The 21,192-nt window shown below is 33.9% G+C and overlaps 1 protein-coding gene and 1 long non-coding RNA gene across 2 annotated transcripts; both read right to left on the bottom strand.

The window, feature by feature from the left end:
- Window positions 1-1,838: 1,838 nt before the first annotated feature.
- On the bottom strand, window positions 1,839-7,307 carry LOC123711036. Its single transcript, XR_006753895.1, has 4 exons — window positions 7,078-7,307; window positions 6,021-6,963; window positions 5,142-5,308; window positions 1,839-2,808 (listed from the first exon to the last, which is right to left on the bottom strand). It is a non-coding gene; the product is annotated as an uncharacterized LOC123711036 (long non-coding RNA).
- An 8,341-nt stretch (window positions 7,308-15,648) lies between these two features.
- On the bottom strand, window positions 15,649-16,819 carry LOC123710635 (glucose dehydrogenase [FAD, quinone]-like). Its single transcript, XM_045662659.1, is given in 3 exon segments — window positions 15,649-16,099; window positions 16,102-16,725; window positions 16,787-16,819. Coding segments are annotated over 3 exon segments (1,101 nt in total). The 3' UTR covers window positions 15,649-15,655.
- Window positions 16,820-21,192: the final 4,373 nt, after the last annotated feature.

The raw sequence follows: 21,192 nt of genomic DNA, 5'->3' as shown, positions 1-21,192 counted from the left end.
TTTTAACGGGGATCTGTGCAACAGACTGGTACTTGGTATGGTAAGCTTGGCCTTTGACCTAGCACATATCTCAAAGGTACAAAGAAACCCAGTTCTTAAAAATCACATGGGTAGCTTACAGCCATCCGCAAGACCAGTTTCTAATTTATTGTGAATGGTTGACAGTAATAATAGCATACAAATTGAAGCACGAAAAATATATATAAATTGCAACATAGTATGAATATTTCTTCTACATATTTTGTGAATGCGGTGAATAGAGCTATATAACGTAACGGGTATTTTCGTCGGGCATTATTATAGCCTTCAAAACACAAACATGAAAATAATTTTTCATTTTTTTTTTAAATTTTTCGTTGAACTCTGTACAGGAGCTTTTAGTATGCATAGTTTTCTTGAAATAATGGGAATAATCAATAAATATTTAATTATTATTTTTGTTAAAAATAAAATAAATCGGGGGCACTACCTGTTTTAGGTCTGGGCTTCAGATTTCTATAACTGTTTCATGATTATTTGTCAATCTAATTGGCAAGTAGGTAATCAGCGTCCTGTGCCTGGCACACGTTTCCGACTTTTTGGGTCTAAGGCAAACCGGCTTTCTCACAATGTTTTCATTCGAGCGAATGTTAAATGCGCACATAGAAAGTCTAAAGTCCAGACGGAGATTTAAGTCGCACGCTGAAGCCAATACACCAACACTGCTCACTATTTACGTAGCTCATTCAATAATGTTCAAAAATGTATTATCAATATTATTATTTTTTTATTAAAAAATTATCAGATCTTAAAAATTTTAGAAGATAAAATATGGTTATGGTTCACTACACATTTAAAATAAATAAACAAGGTGAAATCGCTTTTTTATAATACTCGTATTTGAATGATAAAATTCACGGAAATGTTGTTTTTTTAAAGACTAAACTTATGCCCTAAATTACTGGAAAATGTACAAAAGCTTAAAAAGCAAACCTATTCGTACGTTCGTTGTTTAACGCTGAATCTTCACTTACATGAGTAAATAGTTAAATCCTTTGTACACGAATCTGAGCCTTATTTCACCTGAATAGGTAGTATGTAAATTGTTTGTGCCATTCAGCTGGTTTTATGGGCCAGTGTCCTTTCACTACCGCCTTTTAACCCCGAGGCTGCAATTATAGTGAGCTCAGAGAGTATCTTTTAGAGATCGTTAAGTTAAGAAAATATTTAAACGTGGAAATTTAATGAATTTTATGTCACCATGATAAAGTGGAATTCTTTTAATCATAAATAGGGCTTTAGCCTATATGCAAGTTACACCTTCTAGTATGCATTAAAGACTTGGTTTATGGTCATTCATTCAGGCATTCACGAGCATACAATATCACGGTTAACTTAAAGTGTAGTAAAATTTCTTTGTTAAATGTTTGTTATTTTAGTAAGTTTTTGATCTTTATTGTACCTCGGAAGAGTCTGGAAACCCACAATTCAGGAATGTCCTAGTGTGAGGACCAGCGTCTGTTATGCAATAGGTTTTAGTAAGTTTTATTTATAAACTATATGTCTGTATGTCAGGCGCTGATGGGTACAGGGACGGGCTGGCTTAGTAGGTTACTGGATTTCATGATGATATTTAAAGTGATGGCATAGTTTGCGACTATCAACCCAGGGGAGGTATGGGCGTCCTACTTGTCTATATAAAAAAGAGGATGAAAAACTAAACATACTATTTATTTATTAACACTTCATTGCATAACAATAAAAAATTGAACATAATTAAATAAAAAAGGAGGGTCTGGCGGCCTTACCGCTTTCGAGCGATCTCTTCCAGGCAACCACGGCGAGAAAAAATGTATTAACTTAGATGAGGTTGACAAAAAGTACAAAAATACATATTTCATATAGTTAATAAGAAAAAACTAAACTACTACTGTAGAGCCACTAACTTATTATACCTATTTATTGATCAAGCAACACAGACAGAAATTTACCTTCACAGTAAACAGTACACTGTCATTAATTACATTTTCGTCCAAAAAAATATCAAATACAGGACCCATATTATTAATATTGCCAGACGTTTTCGTCTTTACAAATTGTAAGCCCGCTTAGGCGGTTTTGTCGAGGTATTTTCCTTCTAATTCATAAACGTACGAATATTTTGAGAGTATGAATTATGTGCTATTCATAAAGCCGGCTCATTTTTTAACTTGCGTTTAACCTTTGATGTAAATCTCTTTACAAAGATTTAATGTGAATTTATCTACGCTTTAATCGATATTTCTTTTTGTTCATTTTGATTCGTTTACATGAATTTAATTTGCTTTGTACATTGTGTGTGTATACTCAAGTATTAGGTTAAGATTGTGAAACGAAACTAAGCACTTAGCGTATGTCATAAATGTACTGGATTTTGACTTGACGAGTATTATACTTCGGGCTAAGTTTCGTTTCTTAATATTACCTTTAAGGTACAAGTTAGGTACAACGAGGGTTGGTATAAACCGAGAGATTTTGCATCTTCTACCGCATTTACCAGGAGAGTGTTCAGAGGAGATGTTCCGAATTATACCTGCAGCTGAGTTTCGTCGTCGTCCAGGCAGAATAAGAAATTCAACCCAGACCTCGACGTCCATCGTTCCACAACTGAGCGTTTCTTAAGACACCAGTAGTCCAATGTATTTCTGACCCAATTCAACTTAGGGTTCTTCAAGAAAAGAGGGTACCCATTATTAAAAGGCCGGCAACGCACCCGCGAGATCTCTGGGATTGAGAGTGTGAGACGATTTCACTTTACATTAGATGAGCCTCTTGCGTTTGCCCCCTGTTCTGTAAAAAAATAGATCCATGCATTGATGCTTGGTGGAGCAAGTTCCGATTGACATATTTATTAGAACTACGTTATATTCTTTTTACCAGAAATTGCTACTTTAGCATAATTTTAGTATGAAAAAACACATAATACCAAACTGGGGTTCTAAAGTACTACAGGATTGGGAATTGCTTAACATCAGTCACAGATTGACTGAGAAATTGTCACTTAAACAGGCGAAGGAATCGAACCGATAATCGAACATAAATAATAATTTGTTTGATTAAGAAATAGTTTCTGAAACGGTTAAGAGCTAATAAAACTGAAAGTATCACTGTTTATTGGATTTCTGCTTTCTAATTTAATGCAAGATCAACTTGAATTTTTTTTCTTCAATAAAATCGTAGTTATATGCAAATATTCCTTTGTTGAAACCATATCAATTTTATTATCTAAATCAGTTTTTTGGCTTAATTAACATCTGTTGTGCTTAAATATATAAATACGTTTGATATAAAAACAAAACATAAAATCTAGACAACAGAGACTGGAGAGAAGTTACCTTGGCATCAAGCAAAAGGATAAAAAAATATTTTTAGGTTTCATGATTACTTGTCAATGTAATAGTTTCTTCAAGGTGCAAATGTCATCCCTGAGATTCGATCCCCCGGGTTCGATCCCGGCTGTGCACGAATGGACTTTCTTTTTATGTGCACATTTAACATTCGCTCGAACGGTGAAGGAAAACATCCTGAGGAAACCGGCTTGCCTTAGAACCATAAAGGGCGTGCGTCAGGCACAGAAGGTTGATCACCTAGTTGCCTATTAGATTAACAAATGATCATCAAACAGGTACATATAAACTATATAAATCTGCGGACCGGACCTAAAAACTAAATTTGTAGCGCCATTTTATTTCTATAACACAAAAATACAACAAAGTTGATAGCGTAAAGTACGGAGATCAGAAGGGGCCTTGTATACTATAGCTAGTCGAGTATATATTATATATATTTATTGTTATTATACATAACAAAATTATATGTATCAGCCACATCTGGTACTACAAAGTGATCTGCAAGAACTACTCTCAATAGGGATGGAGCCCATCTATAACTAAAATAAATGGTGTACAATGTATTGTTAGCGGTAGTTGATTTAGTTCTAGGGTAGGAAATTAAACGCTTCAATGATGACTTAATTCACTATAATTTACTTCACTGATTTTACGTAAACTGTATAACTTCAAACTTGTACGAAGAAAAGGCCCGTGCGCATGTGTCACAACCTCTTTTATAATCACAACTCCCTCCTCCGACTCGACCATCCCACTTCGGGCAAATGGTCGAGTCAATTCGTAACAACTCGTAAACAACCGAACGAGTCAAATGAGTAACTATTGCACATGCGCACTTGTAGCAAGATTCTTAAGAATCTGTTTCATAAAAGTGTTTAGAATTTAATGAAATTAATATTAGAAGCTAACACTATTAAGACAAAAATAAGTCGTTAATAATGGAGACTACCCTATTTTTTATCATTTTATTAACTTACAAATATAGGAAAATAAAAGAATCAGTACATTCACTAGAGATGCAATCAACAACAAATCAATCACTATAAATACGTCTTTCGTTCAACATTCACACCAGTTCTTGTTGCAATACAACCAAGTTTAAATCCATAATGACAGGTTGACGGTTACAAATAGTGCGAAACCACGAGCCATTATTTCAAAGGGGCACCATGATCGCCCCATTCCTCACGCTTTTTGTTAACGCGATTTAAGGCCTTAAGACGCCATTTTTCATTTTCCCTCTCCCTAAGGTAAACTTTAGTTTCAATGTTGAAACTAATGTTTTTTTGGAAAAGGGCTTTTTAGAGAATTATCATCACTTAGCATCGGCCCGCAAAGCGCGTGTTTTGATGCGAGCTATTCAACGATAATCGCTGTAGTTCCGATTTTATTTTTAATCATTTATTTTCAAATATAATATACACACGACAAGAATATATTGGATTTTGACTCCCGTAAGTCGACTATATATATACTATAATAGACTTCGAGCTATGTTTCGTTTATTAATAGAACCTTTAGGGTACAAGTTGGATACAACGGGGGTATAAACCGAGAGGTACACGACAAGAATGCATAACCAATAACAAATATGACACATGAAAAAAAACTACTATACTAATCATAGGTGCCTATATAACTTTTGTCAGTACATTCAACGGGCAATAAAAAAGGACCGTCAACCTAGGTAATTCGTTAACTAGAGTACGTAATACAGCAAATCTGTTGTGCCTTTATCAGAATATATAATACGATTACTAATTAAACACTTACCCTAACTCCCTCGGGGACACCATTATTTTCATCAAGCCACCCACGTTCGGCAATATTTTACTAAGTAATAAAGCAGATTTATAAAATCGGTAATTCTTCAACAATTCGTATTTTGTTGATCCATTAGGCCACATCTCACGCACGCGAAACGTCGGAAAAAATTAAATCTAAAATTATGTAAAATAATATAAGTTTTAATAATACAAAAAGTTTTAATACGGTAAAAAATTGTTTTCTTTCAATGTGTAAATGCTATGTTAACCAAAGGCAATACTAAATCCAGACGTAATAAAAACCGATTTATTCCAGTAAAACTTTTACATATTTTGTCCGGCATACATTAAATCAACGCTCGGTATTCAGATCGCGTTTCGCCGGGACATTAGTGCAATACCTCGAATTAGTTCCACCCACATTACTGAGGGGTCACCTTCATAAATCTGTTTATATCACATTCCTATCGCGTGAGGGTTCAATTTTTTCAACATTCAACTTAAAAGCTACGTTTTTTTTTGTCTGTGTCGTAAAATATTATTTATTAATAGCAGTCGAAGGGGTCCGAAAAGCATTTTAATGTATACATAAGATTTTATAGACTTTTTAGGTCGATAATGATAGACTTAAGAAAAATTACACTTTTGTGAGAGTTTTTTCTTTACAGCTCAGTTCGAGGATGGCGGACTTGCGGAATGGGCATTTTCCCGCGACCAGAGCTAGAGACTCCTGCGAGACACGGAACTCGGCTTGGGCCGTCGCGGTTAGGTCACGGAACATACCTATAAGTTTCTTATGCAAATTAGCGAACTGTGGAGTCTTCCCTGAGAGATATGACGTGCTTAATGAAAAAGTATACTCCACCATCAAAGGCCGGTAACGCACCCACTAAGATGGGTGTCCATATGCAGCGATGATTGACCTCTAGGCGTGCCGTAGGCTCGTTTTATATCGGTCCAAGGCTGGAGGAGCTATGCTCACATACACAAAAAATCTTAAACTAATATAGAAAGTATGACGGTTAATTGAATAAACGAAAAATAAATACAAAGTTTTAACGTGCGTTTGGGATGTCCGACACGTCGTTCAACATGTCGTACAAGCCAAGTGCAACTGTAAATCATATTAATTAAACTATAAACTAAATTGTTAATGCATTTAAGTTGTATATTTTGTAAGACAGTTAATTCAATTCTTACCTAGCTTTTAAATAACGATTTTATAAAGCATGGTCAAATCCAGGAGGCACTAGAGAAGGAACAACTTAAAAGTACCCATAGACGACCATTTATTACTCTCCCTCGGGATAAAGGACTTCAACATCAAAATCAACTTAGGGTTCTTTAAGAAAATACTGTATCCATAGATACATTGCCAGAAGTATTTTCTGAATTGGGTATCACTAATTATTTTTTAAATTTAAATGAGGTGAAAATGCGCTTACGCATGGTGTCAAGCTTAACGCGGGGACTGTGCGGCTGGGTCTACACTCAAATCCCTCTGCTATTAAGAGGGATAGTGAGACCCCACCCACTAAAATACCTCATCCCTTCACACGGCCCTCGGGGTTCACCAGGCATTCTACCCAAGGGGGTAAGATAAAGCCTGTTTGACCCCTGTTATCTAAATATCTTTATTGAATCGGCAGATCATGTCTGAACGTCGTGGTCAGCAAGGAAGCACCTTTCTTATAACTGTGTACAGTTTTTTGGACGATGAGCCTTTCATTTGTTCAGTTGTTAGCGAACGGCCCCATGATATTTTGTTTTCTTTCTTACCAACCACGATCAGTGGGTCCAAGTTCACAACGTCTCTACCCAAGGTATGGCTGAAATAATATACAATATCATATAAATATATATAATAATTGTAAAAATAAATATAATAATAAATATATAATAAAAATATAATAGTGAAAAAATTATAAATGAAACATAATTACATTTATCCATCACATTTCCTAAGTTCTTATATGGACAAAGAATCAAGATTCATTGTCAACAATAGTATGCAGTTAAAAACATTAAATAAAACTTGAACAAAGGCCTGGTTGCAATAAATCATATTTTATAATATTCCGAGAGAACGCAATTTCACGGCAACGTTCAAAAAGCGATATACACTCTTGCTCTACAACTATTACTTGTCAAAGAATATGTATTAACGTTTAGAGAAAACGTACGTACATGCCTCAGTGAGGATATGTCGGTAGGCATCCTACATCAGCGTCATTATATTTTAAGACGATGGTTTAACACACCATGCCTTGTTGCCTTTCGACCTTTAGACCCAACAAGTCGACGACGTGTCTGACGGTGGTCAGAAGCCTGATTACCTACTTTGATTAACAAATGATCATGAAACAGATACAGAAAACTACCGCCATTGTTTTTTTTTTTAACTTGCCTTCTGTATGTTCGTATTAAAAACTGAATCTACATTTGTAAAATAGCATGCAGCAACATGAGCACAAAGGGAAGTGATGAGACAGTCAACAGCTCAGGTGACTACACCGTGCCCATGTCTTGTAATATTTTTTAAAATTATTGTTTGTACCTTAACCAATTTATATATTATACTGATAATATTATATACAATTAATTATGCTGTGTGTTTCACAACTTTTTACTGCTGAAAGGCTGTGTTAGCAGTAAGAAAACACTTTTTAAACGGATTTAAGCTATGTATTATTATTATAAATTTATAATTATTTACATAATTTTAAATTTAAACTTTTACGACGTTTCTTATAATGTATATAATTATAAGTATATAATAATAGTACATAGCTTCAATATGATTAAAAAGTGTTTTCTTAATGTGTAAATGCTATGTTAACAAAAGAAAGCAGTAGTCACTTCTACTAATAAATTTACAGTCTATGACCAAATCCATTGCTTCCTTCTTTCGCTATATGCGATTGGATTTTGAAGAATAGTAATAGTTTTTGCGGAATTTCTATTACAACAACAGTGCACTGTGTGACGGACCAGCAAATATTTACTAATTTTCAAGCTAAATACACAATTATCATAACTCGTAGAGCTCTCATTTATTTGTATCAATTACCAGTATTTAATATGGACAGGATTAAATGTTTACTATAGACCACATTGTTATGTAAATCAAATTTAAATGTTTTAAAAGTTATTAAGATGTATTCCACTTAATAATTTTTTTATAAAATGATGGTGATCACGGTTTTTAAAAGTAATTAAGAAACAGTAAAATAAGAAATAAAGTTGTTACCGGGGTTTAAATACGACATAAATATATAAACAACTTCACGTTATAAACAACATTACGGTGATGGAAAACTTACAAACAAAATAAAAAGTGCGTGCATACAAAGTACAATTTTCAGAGAGAAACTTCTTTGTACATTAATTATTACTAAGGTATAAATATACAGTATATATATTCACACTGTAAACAAGCTAATGATGATATAAATAAATAAAAAATGCGTTTACTGCACAAGACGTTATGCGACAGAATTGCCATCTAAAGTTCTCATATGTAAACGAATACATCAACCAATACCGTGTATTTTTTCTCGATCTCCCTTTCTCACTCGCTCTTGCTGCACATCTCCGAGACGTTTCCGTCAAAATTTTACCCTCAGGCGCCTAAAAAAGTTAAGTTAAAAAGTTTCACATCAAAAATTAGAAAGTTTAAAGGTTGGTTCACTCAGTTTCCGCACTTAGACTCTCACTAAGCCCGTTGTGCGTAAAGTACTGATAACCATAAGCCAGTCTAGCTCCTTCCAGAGGCACAGAAGTCTGCTGGGAACTTCGCAGGTTTCACGGAGCGCACACTGCTCCGTGATTTCTGTACGTTGTTTAGCCACAGCCACATTCAGGACCACATGGGAGACTGATTCATCTGCTATAAAACAGCCTCTGCACATGGCCTATCTGTCGCACTTAGAGTATAAAGTTTTAGTTTCAGTTTTAAAAGTGTTTTATAAAAGTTTACATGTAGTGGAATGTCATACGCTGAAATACGTCCACGAAACCTCGTCATCTAATATTCTAATATGGTTGTATAACGCGGGACAGGACAGGGAGTGCTGAATGTTTCTCGTTTCGGAGGCCTGACACTTTTAAGGTCACAGAACCCCAGTGAGTGACAGAGACTTACAACAAAAAGATGTTTGTTCCTTTAATGCAACTTTCCCTTTAAAATTATATTATTCTAGAAAAATAGAGGTAAACGAGTTAGTCCTGATAAATCGTACTGCGAGGCAGCCCAATTATTAAGATGGATGAGGCGCCCAACGTAAACCTAGTGAATTTTAGATCATTGCTACGTATACAGAAAATGGCGCTACACGCTACATATATTGACGACCCTGTGTGGAATAAATTTAAAATATAATGTTATTACTTAGATGTCGTCCTGGTTACCAGGTCATATGAGGTACCATGACATACAAATTTTGCAAGGATTTCGGATTTTGGGTCAATTTTATAGAAATTGGGCTTTATTACAGTGCCATCTTCGCATCGTTTTTAGGAGGAACAATGTTAAAAATATTCTATATATTCTCTAACTTTTGATAAAAAATTATTTATTTTAGTCAATTATACATATATTTGATACAAGTTGGCCCGATAGACGTTGTCCTGTACAAACGTCTTACATAAAAAAAATAATATCTAATAACACTTAAACAAAAAAAATCATCAAAATCTCTTCAGCCGTTTAGGAGGATTTTAGTGAGTGAATTTTGGTAATTATATATATAAAGATAAAGAAAATCTATACAATCCTAATTGCCCAATTTCATCTGCAATTTGCACCATGTGTGGTAGCGGCCTTTGAATATATGGTATGCGCTACTATTGAAGCCCCAAAGTCATATTGATCGAAAATTTGTTTCATTGGTTCATTTAAAATCGATTAAAAAGTTAATATTAAATGTGTAACCAACAAATGTTTTACAAATTCTTAGACAGCCGTACAGTAGTAAACAGTTGCTGAAGTAAAGATTTACAATTAGTTCACTCCAGAAACTATGAAAAACATTCTGTATTTATGTTTTATATTAAATCAATCATTTACTGAACAATAAATTTTGTAGAACAGTTCTATTATTACAATTTATACATCTTGACAAGAGTTTTACCAAAAAGGGTATTAAAGCATTAGTGATTTGTATTCAAAAGTATATATTTATTAAGTTTACCACATCAAACATAGTACTAAATCTACGGCATATTTTACAAAATCTTCCATCTAAAATGTATGACAATTGAAGTAAACGCATAAGTGTTTCAAAAAATATTACAAAAATATTATTAAAACAACAAGATAAAATAAGAACAATAATATTACCAGAAATTTTTGGTAAAGCAGATAAAAAATCATCAGCAAAACAGCGAATTATGTTCGAGATAGGAACCCAACAATGTTTTTTTTTAAAATCGATCAGCCCACTACTAAATATATCCAGCTCCGGATAAGCACTATTCAATCCTTTAAAATTGCGAAGAATTCGAAAGAGAGGTGCTTGGACTCCTAGGTTTTTGTAGGGGGAATAATAAGAAATATTGTTATCGGTATCTAGGATATTTATCTATACAACAAATATACAGTTGGTATTTATATAAATCTTCTGTGTTCTTAAATAAACTCCTAAACGATACAATTTGATGAAATGTTTTGTGTGTTCAAGTGGAGTCGAGAATGATTTACAATATTAGATGTTTTTTTTTATGCAAGACGTGTGTAAAGGACTATCGGATCCGCTATATAATATAAGTTACAAACATGAGTTAAAACAAATTAACATAACTTATGAATTAAAATATTAATAAACACACACTAATTCACACTGGTTTACATTCGTGACCTCAAGTGTTACTCTTCCTCATGAACACACTTCCAAAGCATAAACCTGTCCAGTTGTTATTGAGTTATAGAGTATAACTAACAGACAGATACCGTAAATGGCTTCGTGATAATATGTAGTAGAAAACCTAATAACATCCAAATAACAAAAAACAATCTTGCGCCGACACAGCATAAACCCCTTAAGTGATATATTTAACTTTATTTTTTATTTTTAGGACAGGGGTCAAACGAGAGTGCAGTATAGCGTAAACACAATCTCCAGGAGCTCAGAAGTTTCCTGGATACTCTGAGGATTTATACTTGTTGGGACGCCACAAGGGAAACGAGAAGAGTCACTAAATAAACTTCAAACCACCGCCTATGGATATTAGAAACGCTGAGGCTTACGGAGTTGCTGGCCCCTGAGGGAACGCTCTTTTCTAAGAAGACCTAATATTGGTTTGAGAACTACTCTACTGCAGGTGCTTCCACAATCAGGTGCGTGACACAAAATGCCATAAAAGACGTTAAAGCTCTGCTGCGGAACGCCAGGTTAATCTTAATATATGTATATAATCATTGTCTGCTAACTTGTAGCATATATTTTCATGTAGTAAATAAAGTTTCAAAAATGTCTTGCAAATCGTCGAAATTTTCATAACAACACTTGTATAAAGAAGTTATCGACCTCTCAATGGTACTTCAACTAAATCAATATGTTTGGGTTTGTCCCGGGAAACCCGATATTGTAACTGCAATATTGAATCGTGGGAGAAACATTCTGTTTTATTGCTGGATCATTTGTCTACTTAATGGATTTGAGAAAAAACACGTTCGTGAAGTAAATAATTCTTGAAAATATTTTTTTCACATCATCAAGCTTACTTGATGTAATAAGTTCTTAAACTTATTAACTTTTTATGGAAATAATATATTATTTTATTCTTATTATAATTTAACTACTAGCTTTAGATTAGCCTTTAGCATACAAATAAAAGCTGTTAAATCTTAACATATAAAACAAAGTCGAGTTTGTGCCAGTAAATATACATTTGATTCAATATATCAAAACGCAGGAAGGTGTTGATTTGTTGTATTTGTATCCATCCTATTAAAAAATCATTATTAAAATTTACAAAAAAAAAGAATTAAAAGAAATTCCAATCATTTAATGGTCATCCCCGTTGCAGCAGTAAATTTCGCCCCTCAAATTGAAGAACGAATTTTCCGGCGTCGGGACGTGACGACCCCCTGTGGCAGAGGTTATATCACCAGCATAATCACGTAACCTGCTTCCTAGTAGGAGTGTCATGCATTGCCTTCGGATATCAGCCAAATGGGCAGGCACGTACCACTGTCTCACAGAAAACTTATACAACAAGATCAACTTTTTGTAGTACGGTGTGTCAGATTACTGAAGCCCGAAAGAAATAAACGGTGCAGAATAAGGGGTTAACGCCATATGCGTCCGCGGTGGAAAATTCCTCTCCCGACCTTAAACAATAGCCCAATCAGCACTCAGAGGTAGACACACAGGCCGTTCGTATTGTTGAGTTAAAGAAGTAACCGTAGAAAAATAAAAACGCTTGTTAACTACCAACTTAAATACGTCATGTATCGACCTTGGGCCAAACTAACAAAGGCCACACACTCACCGTTAACTTCACAAATGTTACGGGGCCCAGTATCCACATTGTCCGCTACCATTTCTTACTGAAACTGAGGCATTTTTGCTGCGGGCGGGATTTTGCCTGGATATCAGGCTTAAAGGTCCCACAGCGGAAATTCCGAAACCGACACACGAGCACATCCAAACGGCTACAGCTTTCCTGCTCCAAAAGTAGTGAATTCAATATTTATTTAGTTTTTATTGTTTTATTTAATTAAAACTAGTTCGCCAAATCAGATAGTCAAAGATATACAAATAGTGATTGGTATACAAGCATTAATAAGAAAACTTTCGGCAGTGAGATTTTGACAGAATATTCTAAAATGCAACAAGTTGGATTCCTAGCTATTGCTTATAGCTACAAATATAAAAATATTTTTTTCTATAACATTGAAATATCCTCATAAAAATTCACTATTCTTTTATATGAGACCTCGTATGTAACAAACCAGAAATCAAAGTGCACAGTGCAGCGGTTTTAAATAATCTAATCCAGCGAATGATTTGTGAGGGCGCGCGAAAAATATTTTATTCCACAACGTAGCAGATCAATTCTCTGCACCGGACGCGGGGCTGACTAGAAACTAAAGTATGGGCCATGTGAAAAGCGAAGAACATTTGCAGTAAAAAACCTTCTCATTTTTATAACCGTGATTGATTTAGCCTACGCGTTGGACTAACCAGATCAAGTCGGACGTAGGAGGTTCACTCAATTAGTGTAGCAGGATGACCTCTATAGGCAACGATGGCGAAACGTCGTGAAGCGCATCACATCTGCCACTACCTCGTAGCGATCACTACCGCTCTGTCAAGAGTGTACCGGATAAGAAGAACACAAAAGACGGGTGGGAACACCGCAGTATGATATTTGGACGGTCTACGAGCAACTTTTTCATATTTGGGTAGATTTGTCATTTACGCAGATCATTGATTTTTGCTTTTAGGAACCTCTTCAGTACCACGACGTCATCGTATACGCTCTACAAGAACTCTTGTCATATGACGGTTAGTGGCAACTGACGAATGGAGACCGCCGCCAGGGCACCGTAATGCTACAAAGATGATAATAAGTGTGTATCAGTAAAGGTCACAAGGTTGGGAGGTTTTGTTGAGGTGGTTTGACTTTTGTTTTACTTCAAAATAAATGTTTTAAATACGTTTAATGCGCTGTGCGTTAGACAGATATTTTAAACTATAGTCCTGAAGTTTTAGACGATTTCCTTATATAGATTTTATTAAAACGACATTGTTACTTGTTTAAATTACTTAAAATTATTATTATATAACCCTCATGTAAGGATTTTTAATGTAATTTGGTTTGACAAAGACATTTTAATTACATATAACGTTTGTTGTTGTTTGCGCTTAATTATGAAATGATCTTTAATATTATAGTAATAAATCGAATAAATCAAATGCTAAACATGATTTGGACAAGCAAACTTATATAATTTTACTAAAATTGTCTTCCGAAACGAGAAGTTTACAGCGCGCTGTGGTATTTCCAAATATTTTCGGACTTCACCCCATTGGAGCAGTATGATCCGTGCTCACTCCAAGCTAAACCCCCTTTCTTCAAAACCCCGTGCGTAATAAAGTCGTTTGATTTGCCACGCGAAAATATTTGGTCTGTACGTATTCTCTTCTGCGCATTACATTGAATTAGTCCAGTTGTAATATAAACTATTAAATCATTTAGAAAATGTCAGGATGTTCTTGTGTGTTAGTGTGGTATTTGTATTGTGAATTTATTTCACGGAGTTCAAACTCAAATACAAAAGAAGTTTAATTAATTGTAAATTTACATATACTACCAGTTCGCAAGTCAAGGGCGTAGAGCGGGTAAGAAGAACTGGCAAGAAACTTTCCGCCACTCTTTTTAATCGCTAAGATTTGAGTCATACAAACTATTTGAACTAGGGCAAATCAATCCCAAGGATTAGGATCATTTAAATATTCGTCAAATTCATAAAAGCTTTATTGATTATTTCACGGTTAACGAGGGCGTTGAATTTATTTAGTGATAATTCTCTATACAACAATAGAGTTTGTTGTAAAAACTAATACAATCAAAACGAAAAGTTATGATTTTCCTCTGAAACATTATTATTATCTTCTAGTTAATGTGAGATAATGGGTACCTTAATGAGAGACCATCCATTTACCAAATACACGGAATGAGGAAGATCTGTCCATCCAGCTGTGCGAGGCGCAAGATTCATTGATGGTTCAAATTCACACGATTTTATAAAACGACCAGTGTGATGAAAGTAAGAAAAAAATTAAAATAATAAATCCGCTCTAATTTTCTCATTATAAGCTCAAGACTGAATCGACCATCATTTATTGATATTAATTTTCAAATACTTAAAACTAAAAATTCGCGGTGTAACAAATGATATACTCGTACCTTTTTTAAAACAGACCTTTGTACTTAAATGCTTACATCACTTTAATATATATATTTTATATAAGAAAACTTTTACCTTACACCACAGGTACCATTTGTAAAGGTATCGCCTCAAACATTTTTCACGTGATATTTCGCCCCTAATAGACTAGTATTATTCGAGTGTATGAAAACCACATTCTAAAGATTTGTGTAAAATCCGTTATGGACGTTTCAATTTAAAGAATTGAATCACAATCTTTGAATCTGTTTACTGTATAACTCGTAATATCATAATATAAATATCTAGCTATTAGATTATATTTTATTTCGGCAAGCTTTGCAAGCGTTACCCTTTAGTAACATATTGCTAATATACATATATGTTCACAGGCTAATTAAAATTGTAGATAACTCCTTTTAATTGAGCAAGACATTTTTGAGAATAATCTGCTCTGTGTAAACAGACGACATAATAAATCGAAAATAGAAATTTACAAATAATACAGCAAAACTACATTGTTTAATTACAACTGAATATCAATTAATTAATATTGGTACATATTTGATAGCAATTGTATTGTTTAACATTATAATTAATTTTGGTTGTAAAAGAATTGCAATTTACAAGTTACATTTTAATATCTTGTCCTCTTTAATTATATCGCTCGCTTTTTCGGCCATCATTATGGTTGGTGCGTTCGTGTTACCTCGAACGATGTTCCTCATAGCAGATGCATCTACGACTCTTAATTTTTTTACCTTATACACTTTAAATCTTGGATCTACAACAGCATCTTTATCCCACGGTGGTCCCATTTTACAAGTTCCAACCGGATGATATATCGTTGTTGTGTAATGTGTGTATAGACATGCAAAATAGTCATAGGTACCCCATTTGTATTGCTTGCAACCATCTATGGGAGTTTTAATGAACGTTGCACCTGCTTTTTTAGGTGGTGGTGGTATATTTGGAGGTGCTGTTTTCGATCCGTTTGAATTTAAAAATGCCACTAAGTTTGTAATTACAATAGATGATAGGGGACCTCGTTTCTTCTCAGGCTGTTTATCTGTTTGTCTTTTACTTAGTTTAATAGTTCTTCGTTGCTGACTAAAGTAGAAGTTTTATTTGATAACGAAAATATCAAACCATCTGTAGTTACGTGGTCTTGAAGATTATGACCAACCATTAAATTTGCTATAACAGGAATTTTAAGACTTTCTAATTCGTCTTTTGGACCAATACCGGAACATTTAAGGATTTTCGGCGAATTAATTGATCCAGCGCTAATAATTACCTCACCTTTTGAATAAACCTTATAATATGATGCATTTTTAAAATATTCTACACCATATATTTCTTTTGTATTCGAATTTATTAGTACTTTTGTTGCAAATGCATTGGTAATGATATGCAAGTTAGAGCGATCTTTTCGTATAGTTCTTATGAATGCAGCATTAGTAGATTGTCTCTTACCATCTTTGGCTGTTGCAAGATTTATGTTTACTCCAACTTTAGTTTCTAGTCCTAAGTCAGCAAACGGTATTCCTCTCTCCTGAAATGCTTTTACTACGAAATCTGACGGCTCATCATTGTATGAAAACCTTTCTACGTTAAGTGGACCACCTACTCCATGTGAACCGGTTGCGTATTGATCGCGAAGATTAATCGATTTTTCAAAATACGGCAACACCTGCAGGTTTTTTTAAATTTTAAATATATAAGTAAAAAAAATAACGATACCTCGCGATAACTCCACCCCTTGTTCCCTTCTTTTGACCATCCATCATAATCTGCTGGACTGCCTCTCACATACGTCATATAATTTATAGAACTCGATCCTCCCATAGTTTTGCCCCTATGATTTAAAGTATTATTAATCATGTAAGCGCTGCTTTGGATATTTATTTGGTTATTGATATGAGGGATAATATTATGTGATTGTGACATTTCAAGGTGGCATCACCCTCAGATAACTTATCGCGTTAATTTTTTATTGTCAATATATTATAATGGTTGCTTTTATCTTTTGCCTCTATGTTTAAAGTACTAGATGTTATGAAAAAAAGTAATCGTATGTTATAAATATATATACTACCTGGACCAAAGGCAAACTTGTCCCTTCTGCGCTAGACAGGTTGTTTTGTTAGGTTGAGTGTAGTACGCCCAATCTACATTCGTAGTAGCAAGTGCTAAAGCAGCACTCGGTACACTTGTGATGTTTGGCTCTTCATTTCCAGCCTCTAGCAACAAAATCTACCAAAATAATGTCGGTTTATACTTTATTGCTTTTCTAAAATTAACTAATTATTGATATATATATATATATATATATAATGTTTATCGTGATATCAATAAAAGTTTAATCATCATTCATCACCACAAGGCACTGAGTTAACTTCAGTTTATTTTTTAAATTAAAGAATTTTCGCAGTCACTGTTAACTAAGAAAAAGAGAGTACAGAATTAAAAATACGTATTTAATACTACCGATATCTTACTTTCCAATGTTTTATTTCCGATAATCTGTGCGCAAGCACACATCCTGCTGACCCAGCCCCCACAATGATATAATCATATTCATTTCTTTTAAAATTTTTACTTTCTTCATGAGTCCTCTGTTCCAATCCATCATTTATAGTTGGATAGATGAATGGATTATCACCTTTTGAATTTGTATTATCAACAGACCTTCCAAATAATTGTGCCAACAGTGTTAGATAATATGTAATCCCGATAGATGTACACTGTGTTAAATTCCCATGTGTGGACGCACACACTTCAGTTATATCCGGTGGAGTCCACATTTTTTATTTAAATGTTTTTATTTAAAAAATAATTTTTTAAGCGTACTAAAGAGAAAACCAGTTACTTTAAAACAACAGTCACTGATAGTGTCATTTGCATATTAATGATATGTGATATAAGTTTTTGCTTTTACAAAGACTATTTATTGTATTTGCTACTTTATACTTCTGGGATTGCCTTCGCTTTTCTCGGCATATTGAAAAATGCTTGCTTGTCTATATATTCTTTAATTAGGACGCCAAAAAAAAGTATTTTATGCGTTTTTATCAGCTCCATATAAAACTCAACCGAATAAAAGGAAATCGGTTCGGGTAAACATAAATCAGCATGCACTTCCTGACAGAGCAGCAGTTATCTAATAATAGCGATAGCGATCTCAGCTTCTATGTTGAGTTATTTTTTCTCCGCAATGCCATGATTGTGTTCAGTTCTACGAAAAGACCTAAAAAATTGGTAGTAAATGTAAATTTTGACTGTCCTCTCATTAAAATATTGAATTTCATAAGGGTACATAGTAATAGTAGCAATATGTTTTTTTTTATTTATTGACAGTTCACGCCTTAGGAATATTAACAAATATACATATGATATATAACCATATATATTTATAATACTATTATAATAATTATACGAGGAAAGTAGACAAAATATTACTTTATGTGCTACCAAGGTCATTGACCTTAGTCATAGAATATTATCTGTTTGATTATAACGAGAAAATGTAATTATTATATTTTTATCGCACATACTTTTATGATAATATTACAAGAAAAGTATAGAACATATTACTTTATGTTTATAGGTCACGGGATATAAAATATTATCTGTTTGTTTATAACGAATAAATGTGATTATTATATATATTTATGATAATACTTTGAAAAGATCCAGAAATTTCAGCTAAATAAATATTTAAATACTACATATTTGTATTGTAAGTGAAATTTGAATAATTTTTAATGTATAAAATGTGTTACCCTTGTTTACACAATACATATAATATATTATGCTCTATCGTTATATGAAGTTTTTTTTTAAAATATTTTTTTCAAATAATATAAAAACTGTTATTTTATTTCAATTTTTTTAATTATTTTAAATTTGGAACACGTATATTATTTTAAAAATTTCTTTCGGTTATGCGCCATTTCACATATTTTTTCGTGTTCATTATTGAAAAAAGGATTGCAGTGATCGCATTGGACAAAGTGAGTATGGAGCCGTCGGTCATGTTCCAGACATTTCAAAATGTTGGTATTAGCCGTATGTTCGTATATCATAATATCAACAGATACAACAACACTTCATCGCTAAATATCGCAGCGGCCGCGTGCTGTTAGTTCTACAAAGGTTGTTAAGCCAGATTACGTCGAAATTCCATCGTTCCATTAGGAAGTTTAATTCTTATCGCGAGAACTGAAGATTCCCGCTAGGACTCTGTTGCGTATTATAAAACATGACTTGAAGCTCGTTGCAGGACATGCCCAAAATCAATATTTACAACTAAAAAGATTGGATCGATCAAAACGCCTTCTGTCGCGATACGCAGGTGAAATGCACAGAAATATCCTCTTTACCCATGAAAAAAATTTCACTATTGAAGAACACTGCAATAAGCAAAATGATAAAGTCTATCTACGTTCACAGTTCTAAAGAAGCTGCTCAAGTGGTCGGAAAGGTACAACGTGGTCATCATGCTGCATCGTGATGGTTTTAGTGGTGCGTGTCTTATCAAGAAGTATTAAAATTACATTTTATGAAAAAGGAGTGCAAATTTCAGCCAAAGTATATCAAAATACAGTCTTGTGTCATTTATTTTTTATTTTCATACTTCGCTTCAAAAATAAAAGAAACACAAATAACGCTATACATAAAAATTACAAGGGGTGCATCGGGCGGCCTTATCGCTAATAAAATGATCTCTTCCAGGCAACCCTAGTAAGAGAAAAAAGAAAAATGATGAGTGCAAGAAATGTAGAACCTAATCTATAATATAAAAATGTATCGCAAAATGTGTTGGTAAGCGCATAACTCTACAACGCCAGGACTAATTGTACTAATTATTTTTTTTAATGTTCGTTGAAATCTAAGTATGGTTTTAACGGCGAGAAAAATTCGAATAATTTCCGGGAAAACCCTAAAACAGCCCTTTTCTTTTTCCCATACAAACGTTTTGTAAATAAAATGTAGAGTCCATTTGAACTTTATTGCTTTTCAATAAAGTTCATATTAAATTACAAGCACTCATTGCTTCAATTGTTGTCTAAGCAATGTATGTTTCTAACGTCAAAGAGTCTATTTGCACTTTATTACTCACACTTTATTACGCACTTATCACTGCACAAAGTTCAAATTAAATCATATCTATCAAAACACACTGTTTTGCGTGTCGCGTAGGAGGATTTTGACGCGTTCCGAAACTCAACAAAAGTGACAATATCGCGAACCCGACCAGATTGAATAGTCAAAAATTGTAAGAGCTATGGATCATTAGTACTGATTTTTATTTTGGTTGGCTTCGCGATATTATTTATTTTATTTAACTTCGGCATGCGACGTTTTCACGTCATTACATCTTTCAAACAAATCGCGTTAAAAAAGGGTTTCATTTTTTTATTATTAATTTAATATCCCTAACTGTGCTAAATTATTTAAATACATACCTACTAATAGGAAAATATCCCAGTCGGGGTTATTTAGTGGGACACACAGAAGAGTGGCCAAAGTTCGTGGAAGCGAAGATACTTTGGTCACCCGAGCTGAACCTCACACATCACCCTATCATCAGGGTGACGGTTCTGTTCAGGATTTTTTTTTGCGCCGACTTTAAAATTGGTAGGAACAAAAAACTGCCACATTTTAAATCTTTTTGACAGAACGAAGTCTGTCGGGTCCGCTAGTGTTATATTATTCCTAAATTCTTAATCTAAGTACAAAAAAAATATTAATAACAAACTAAAAATTAACATGGAATTACAGTATTTATTCTTAAGTACTAATAATAATTTAGTTATTAATCTAGTTACTTTCTATGTTTTAACAAAATTATTTTTCTTTATAAATTACTTAAATCGACTGAAATTATTAGGCTTCTGAATTATTCTACTACTGAATTAGGCTTCTGGCCTTGGTTACGCATGAGGCCGGCTACTGGCTTCACGTTTAGCCTTTGTCAAATACAGAAACTTTCCTTGAGCTTGACACGCTCCAAATCGCAAACTGTCTACGGCTGTCCCTGTCGCAGCGATGTCGACAAGCTAGGACATCACGGACTGTCATACCAAAAAAGTGCAGGCCGCTTCTCGAGACATGTCGCACTTAACGATATCATAGGCCGGTCCCTGGCCACCGT

Source organism: Pieris brassicae, chromosome 6, assembly GCF_905147105.1.
Source record: "Pieris brassicae chromosome 6, ilPieBrab1.1, whole genome shotgun sequence".
Classification (NCBI taxonomy): domain Eukaryota; kingdom Metazoa; phylum Arthropoda; class Insecta; order Lepidoptera; family Pieridae; genus Pieris; species Pieris brassicae.
The sequence above is the reverse complement of the archived record's forward strand: the minus strand, read 5'-3'. Positions and strand labels throughout refer to the sequence as shown.